General features: G+C 35.0%; 1 protein-coding gene across 1 annotated transcript; it reads right to left on the bottom strand.

Annotated features, from left to right (window-relative positions):
• Positions 1 to 1,231: 1,231 nt before the first annotated feature.
• Smp_166720 (hypothetical protein) lies at positions 1,232 to 5,686 on the bottom strand (the record flags this gene model as incomplete). Its single annotated transcript, XM_018798755.1, has 4 exons — positions 1,232 to 1,357; positions 2,160 to 2,212; positions 2,504 to 2,902; positions 5,500 to 5,686. 4 exons carry the CDS (start codon positions 5,684 to 5,686, stop codon positions 1,232 to 1,234), a joined length of 765 nt encoding a protein of 254 aa, XP_018653665.1.
• Positions 5,687 to 8,364: the final 2,678 nt, after the last annotated feature.

The following is an 8,364-nucleotide window of genomic DNA, read 5'->3' as shown; positions in this document are numbered from 1 at the left end:
TTTTCAGCCAGCTTGTAGAGTCTAAATCATTTTGAGATCCAATATCTCACAGCTTAACTCGACTGTTGATACAAACTGATGTGAATGAAGAGGCTTTTTCTCATTCCCTTTTGTGGTTTTCTGAACTCAGAAATCACGTTCATTGTCCAAGTAATTTTGTTAATGAGCGTGTATGAAATCAGAGAATCATAATTCATAGGGCTTCAATTCATGGAAGAACCAAATAAATTTTAGGGATTACGAAACCACAATCTGTTTCTCGGTATGGTTGACAGAGACAAAATTGTTCGTGATGAGTCGAGAGATAATTTCTTAAGACAGCTGATTCACTATTTTTCAGTCAATTTTACACTTTGGACAATATAATTCAAACAACGTTTTTTGTAAATTATATCATTTCGACGTGTATTTTAATAGATTTTTAAGTTATTCATCTCACCCGGTGTTAGGACTCTTTTTTCTTCTTTCTCCACATTTTGCACCGTAGATATGTCTGAGAAACAATAAATCAGGTTTTACTTTTGATTTTTCAATGGAGTGATTTTATTTTTCAGATGGATATAATGAGTATTTTTTTCTCACAGATATTATGATCTATTACATTCTCAAAATTTTCAGGAGAGTAGAGATGTAATGTAAACCTTTATCTCCTATAAGCAAAGAAACGCTTCACGAACTTACATTTGGCTGTTAATTACTACAAAAGAATGAAAACAATATCGTGATTTGGTGTGTATGATTTTGAACATTCGGTTGAACAATAGCACATTACTCGGAATGGGACGTTATTCATTCTCAAATCTTTTCAAACGTCTACCGATACTTTGACGATTCAGTTGGAGGAAATTTCACTCAATCTCTTTACAAAATCATAGAGTATCTGGTTTCATGATTAACTTAATCACAAAGAAGACTCATTGAATCACAGAACACATTTACAATGCAGTGTCACCCTACATGTAAGTCTGAACGAATTTGCTGTCTCATAACCATCGAACTTCAAAGTAAGTAACAAATTAACAAAACATTTTTTATTTTTGAAAATTGAATGAATAAACTCACATTCATGGCATTTTTATTTCAATACCGGTAGGAAAGAGTCACGTTTGAAAATAAAGACTTTGTTTATTTGTCGATAACAGAATGTCAAATAAACACAACTGTGCTCAACAGAGCTCAATGAAAAAGTTTATTTATGGGATTGGTTCCAATCTATTCTTTACCTTCGTTTCTACGATCTCGCAAGATGCAAATTATCACTAATGCGCCTCGGTTGACCACACATATGTCTGACATTACGATGACCACATTCATTACGACGTTCATGTGGAATAATTATAATTGAATTTGTAAACGTCTGCAATTATTCGCAACAGTCAAGATTGTGACAATGATTTCATCGATGTAGATGATCACCATATAACTGTAAAGCTGACTTCGCAAGACTCGGAATATTGGGATAAGAGGTTCAAAGGTCATTTATATCACAATGCGACAACAGTTAAAATGACACCATTAGAAGAAATGGTTGACCCGAGGATTTCGAAAAACTGTCATGATCAAATTGCTTCATCACATGCGAAAACCGGAAATCTGAAGCAACATTGAGGTCAATCAGAATTGCTATTCTATTCTACATAAATATTGTCTCAATGTCAACTGTTGTAACCAGATTACACCGACCAGTGAACTGTGACCATGCGCGATTATGCAAATAACTGTCAGTAAATGACGTCGATAGCCGTGTAATCGCAGGCGTTGTCAGCTGACGTTCAAACGACATTGTTTAAACCTTACTACCGAATCAGATTTGAACGTACACGAATATCTTGAAAGATTATCCACTGACAAACATGTGCATTTCCTTTAGAGGTGAGCACATCTTGCTACTTCCACAAACATGCCTACCAGAGAAATCATTCATCGCATAAGAAACACGAAAAAATGTTACCCATCGTCGGTAGAGAGTAGAGATTTTCATGTTCGTTGAACAGAATGAACACTTCTTCCATTCCTTCTTCTGTTTGGAAGTCGTTCACATAATACTCAACTTCGTCGTTCGAAAGGATAAACATCCGTAGGTGTTGTGTTGAAAATCCTCTGAATATAATGGTCGAATCAGTTGATTCACAGGTTGATCTTTCTCTTTTCCAACTCACATGTGGATACAGATTTGGCATCAACTTTATTCGTACGTTGCTGATTTTAGGAACTAAGAAAAAAATGAAATGAGCAATGTGAGCACAAAATGAATGCACTGTGACATTGTAATAAGTGACAAACGCAGTTATTGGATGATAAACCTATCAAACTTGGTGGTACTGTTGCCTTGTTACAAAGTACTTAAGAACAAGCATCTATCACAAGCAATTCATGCAAACAGTATATTGAAAGTGTGATCTTCAAAACTTCAAAAGATCAATTCGATACTTCTACGAATATGATAAAATCGAAGCAGATTTTTAAAATGTGATGGTTTGGTTTCGGTTCAAAAACCACTCACCTCTTTTGTATGTCATCTGGTATGTCCGAAAATTGGATGGAAAGAAGCCTGTGGTGTAGCCCTCTGCACGATATTTTGTAACATCACAAGGTTGGCCAATAGCTTCCAATAAACCTATATTGCCTCCATAAACTTTCACCGTATTATCACCCCAAAAGTATACGTCATGAACCAAATAAACATAACCGAAGCTTTTGTGCGTCATTTGTTTCCATTCGAAAGCCATAGCTGCTGTCTGTTCTTGAATCACGCGGAAAGTATTTGTATTTGGATCGTCTGTTTGAAAACGAAAACACTTCGAAATAAGTTTCAATGAGGTATTATTATTATTAGGTATAACTACCGGTCCAATTCGATGACATTCATTGCATTGACAATCAAATTGCTGAACTCGATAAACTAATGGCCAGTTTATACCGAAAATGTTCTATTTGTGTAATTATTTAGACGGGTTGATACAGAGTGTGTTCTACAGAATGAACACTTTTGATTGGACAACTTCAAAAGAAACCTGTGAAGAATCAGTTACTTCAACCTCAGAAGCACATCAGAAAGGAAGGTTTGAATTTCATATATATTTAGGAAAACACAAATAAACACAAAATAAACCAGTAGGAGTTTACACTAAAATTGTCAGGTCATTGGAGTCTAATTCACAGGTGTGTGAGTGTGAACACAGTTCGGTTGTTTCAGAAACGTGAATATTGGTCCACGTAATACATCCTCAGTGTAGAATGTCAATGCGGTCAAATGTAATCCCCCTCAATAACTTTCGTTCACTATTCATATCAGACTTGGTAAACATTGAAGCTATTCTGTGTCTACTGAAAACAGGTTCGAGTAGGCAACGAGTTACAAACACATGTGTATTGAAAAATGCATGCTGCCCAGAATTTAGTCCGATGATATCAGGAACCATTTTACTTATGGTGAATTTTTCTTTGAACACAGTGAAAAACACTTCCATATTCGCAGTCACTATCAATGGACAATAATTTCACTTGTCTTCGTTAATATGAGATCAGCAAAAATGAATTTTTATTCGAAAAGAGAATGAACGCTCAAGAAATGTGCTAATTAAGAGAGAATTGAAGGAAAACTGACACTGGCGACTTAACGATTGAATAAATAAACGCGAATAATGGCTCACGTGATGCATGTCACGTAACATCCTCAGTGAAGAATATATCAATGCGGTCAAATATAATCCCTCCCAATAACCTTCGTTCACAATTCATATCGGACTTGATAAACTTTAAAATCATTCACTGGCAACTGAATAATGTTTCGAGTAGGCAAAAAGTTACATACTTATGTGCATTAAAAAATGAATGCTGACCAGCATAGACACACTTTTCTGAAAGAATGACGTTCAGTAACACAATTACCGCTGAGAATAAACAGAACGCCTTTACCTCTGTTAACGACTTCACATATTCGAAATTTTACTGAATAGAGTATGGCGGATTAGGCGACGTTTGATGAATTTCCATCCGGTCTTTGCGACAGTTTAACGCCATTGACGTTGAAATATCAATTTGATTTGTGACCATCAACTAGAATTGCGCACATGTTACTTATTGTATTGGTTCTGAGGAATGAATTGCTTTATGTCTAGTTACACATCACCACTTTACAGAATGTGTTTTCATAAAACTTCTTCGATTGCCTTTCCCTCCGTTTACTATAGATTTTCAAATTTAATTTTTAATAGGAATCTGTGTCGGTTTGCAGTTCATACACACATTGTCGATGTCATTTTAACAGTATTTTAAACACTCACTTATTTAGTCCGATGATATCATGAACAATTTTACTTGTAGTGAATTCTTCTTTGAACAAGAGAAAAAGACTGCTGGTTTTCGAAGTCGCTATCAATGGACAGGTAATTTCGCTTGTCTTCGTTATTATGAGATCAGCAAAAATGAATTATAGTTTGAAAAGGGAACAAATGCTCAAGAAATGCGATAATTTAGAGAGAATTGAAGCAACTACTGATACTAACGACATAACGATTGAATAAGTATTCATGGTAATAATAAAAGCACTCACTTTTAACCATATTTGTTTCCAAATATGCAGGTTTGTTCTGTCCGTTTACAGGTTGTAGCGGTGTGAATACTAGTGGTATTGACAAAAAAACAAGAGAAATATGAGATACTCGTAGTAAAGAAACATAAATACATGCGACAACTTTGTCAACTTCTTAAGAAAGTTAATTTTATCATCATTCAATTCTTATCACATAAGCGCCAGAAGTTTGTTTACTTTTGATTTCATGTTGCTTCACCCACATCTACCAAACTCCAGTGACGATTTACTGATATTACAACTCGGTGATCAGAGTTTTGTGACAAATGACAATCTATCTTTTTGATACATTATCATTTGTTAAATGCCTGAGATTCGTGCCGAACATACGACAAAGCATTTCTGGTTGATTGCATCAAATCATCACCATGGTTTTCCTAATATTTTATTAAGCTTAAGTAATGTACACATAGAACTTCAAAGAGTTTGACTCACCGATCATCACTGCAAGGAAAATAGAGATGTGATCGTCTGACCGTATCATATTTACAGTCTTAAAAAATGGTTGTCGACAGTATCGTTATGTATATATATATATATATATATATATATATAGAGAGAGAGAGAGAGAGACAGAGCAAAAGTATCAAATAAACATCTTCAAATACTAGACGACTTTTTTTCAATAGGGTCATTTCAATAAAAACCTTAAAAATTTTCTTTCTTTTTAGTCTTCACAATCTGATCTGTCGTAAGATTGAGATAACTTTATCTTAAGATATCATGAAATAAACGGAGTTTTACAACAAAATCAGTCACATGGTATGCCGCACGACATTCATATCATGAAATATTTAATTGTTGTTTAGTTATCGGATGATTCTTTATGAAATTGTGATCTCATTTATCAGCTGGCAGTTAAGTCAATATTTTCGTTTAGAACCTATGAACACTTGCCAAATTACTCTTTTCTGTTTCCCTTTTTGCTCTGTGAATAACGTTTTTCGCTTGAATTTCATCGAATGAAAGCACTGTATGAGAACATGATTGTCCAGACGCATTGAGGGGCCATAAGCCACAAATACTGGCTTCAATCGTTTCATTGACATTGTCAGATGAGCCGAATGAATCAATGAACAAGAGTAACATCATATCAGTTGGAACATCATTTCTAATGATATACGTTTGTTGACGATATTTATTTCACCTCCCATTCTTTCATGTATGAGGCAAAGAAGTTGTACATTATATCAAGTCATTGTACTGGTGAATCGGTATGAGAATATTGACTGCCAAATTCGATGATGCTGACAACAAGACAGTACTTAACAGACATACATTTCTCGAGACGTTTGGAAACAAACATTCAGTTACTGAGTTATTTAGCAACCAGTAGGAATGTGACGCACGGTGCAGGATTTGCCAGATATCTTCACGGAATACAGTGAATGAAAAATTGTTTTCTGGCCTCATCAAGATAAGTGGGATTGATCGACATATCATTGGATGCTCTGAACACTTGCTTTTGTCAGAAATTACGATTTCACGGAAGAGAAGTTATAATTCTCTGAATGCAAAACTGGTGAGCGTGAAATTCGCAATTCTTCAAGCTGTACTCAGTAGACTCTAGTTGAATGAGTTACAATGACATTTCATAGACAGCGGTCCATTTGGGCTGTCGTTGGTTTACTTTTGGCGCATCTCACCAACCTTCAGATGCATCAATAACTACACTCAATCCTGTTCATCTACAAAATAAATCATCCGTATATTCGTCATTGGTTACCACCACAACTATTATTGGTTAATTACGAGGAACCAGTCGATAAACACAATTATTATGACTAGTTAGGCTACCTGATATTTTATCCAATTAGATTACCCATTACGTTGCATTTTTATCACAAAAACATGCAGCTAGCCTGGTAAATCTCATTGAATACTCCGTGAGATACTTAAAAAGGGTGTCGTTAAGATAGAAATTATGCATAACACGCGGAATATACAGCATGTTTGCCGTTCGAAATTCCATAATCCACCGTCTCTGTAGTAAGTTGCACATTGTATTTATTTTTCACAAGCAGTATGTCGTCGAGTATAGCTTGAACCTGCAATCACCTTATGCAGAAAGGATGTACGTTTGTATCAAACATTCACACAGGTTTTATCATTATGGATGGCTAGATTATAATGTCGACACATCAATAGGCCGATTGTTAGCTGTAATTCATTACCGACTTCACATCTTATTGAACATTCTCATAAAAAACAGGTGATTAAAGACAGTGGGCAATATAACTTGAAGAACTGGCCAACCGTACTTTGATTTCTCACACAAAACTATCATATACCTAAAAGACACATTTTAACTTTTCACTCATAGATCAAAGTTGCTTGCTTTGTTTTGTTCTTGGTCGTATACTTCATATTTTGTTTTCCCAGTTATCAAATGAACTGACATATTTTGACTTTATTTCAGATCACTATAATATGCTGCACAACCATGGTTTCATCGATCACGTGAGGCGTTGAGGCTATTTCACACCATGAGTCAATGGAGAGATCATGTTAAAAATGTGATGATCACAAAAATTTTCTTGACAAAAGCTTCCAATCATGATATAATGCGAGTCCGTTACTACTTATTCTTCATTTGTTTTTCTATTTAACCGTATAGATGAGCTTCTTATTCAGATCATGAAATGTGGACGTATTCAAGCAATTGAAGCGAGTGTCAGAAGTGTGTTCAAAACTCGCAAGAATGTGCACCTGAATATCATCGGTAGTGTCCATTTGCGTCACATAGGATTAATAATCGATCTCCTCATAAACAATGAAGAATCGTTTGCTGTTTTCAATTTTGATGGAACGCACATTCAAATAAATGTGCACGTGCGGTCTGTGTATCAGTGTTCGAATGAACAAAATTTACTCAAACTCGGTGGCATTATGGCTTCTTTATTTCGGATACATTAAGCCCACAGATTTATATATCTCCTCAACTGGCGTTATTTTGAGACGAAAACACTTGCTGGAAAGCAAATTCCACAGGTTTTGTTTTAATAATGTTTTCGGTCAAGTTAGTGGTAGTGATATGTTAAGTACTTGCTGATCTCAAGGTGAAAAGCAAAATAAATCACAAAAGTATCAGGTTGTGACAGTTGTTTTAGGCTTTTATACTGGCTCGATAGCTGAATGACTATTCTAAATAAGTAGTATGTCATAAAAATGAAGTAGTTTATTGGTGTAATAATGACTTATTATCGTCGCAACGGGAGATTCTTAATTTGGATGCGGTGTGAAATTATTCATTTTGTTTGTTCATGCAAACATTCCGTTTCCTCGCTAGAGAATCCCCACACTATGATCTGTTTCGTAGTTGTGTCACGACGTGTCTGCAGTTTGTGGATGAACTTAGGACCTTGCGACATTATTCTATATAGTTTATGTATTGACAGCATTTATTTGATATAATCAAGTATCCACAACTAAATTCATTAAATAAGGGCCTTATTGTACAAAACCTTTACAACAAGACTGATGTGACGATCATCAAGGAATCATTATTATTTGATCTGATAACACTGCTAAGATTTTGCGAACATTCCTTACTTTATATCATATTTCTGCTTGCTAAGACACAGACTGTCGTCAATTCTTTCATTATTTAAAACTCAGTGTGCTAAGGAATATTTTGTTCAAACTGATTTATCTGGATATACAACAATTGTCCTTCGTTAGAAAGAAGTTTGATTGCACTTATTTAGAAGGACATTATTCGTTTTTTCTTAAATAAGGGTGTTCGTGCCGTGCAGAGCACTTAGTTTACA

This window comes from Schistosoma mansoni, chromosome 7, assembly GCF_000237925.1.
Source record: "Schistosoma mansoni strain Puerto Rico chromosome 7, complete genome".
Lineage (NCBI taxonomy): Eukaryota > Metazoa > Platyhelminthes > Trematoda > Strigeidida > Schistosomatidae > Schistosoma > Schistosoma mansoni.
Note: the sequence above shows the minus strand (reverse complement) of the source record. Positions and strands in the feature narration are given on the sequence as shown.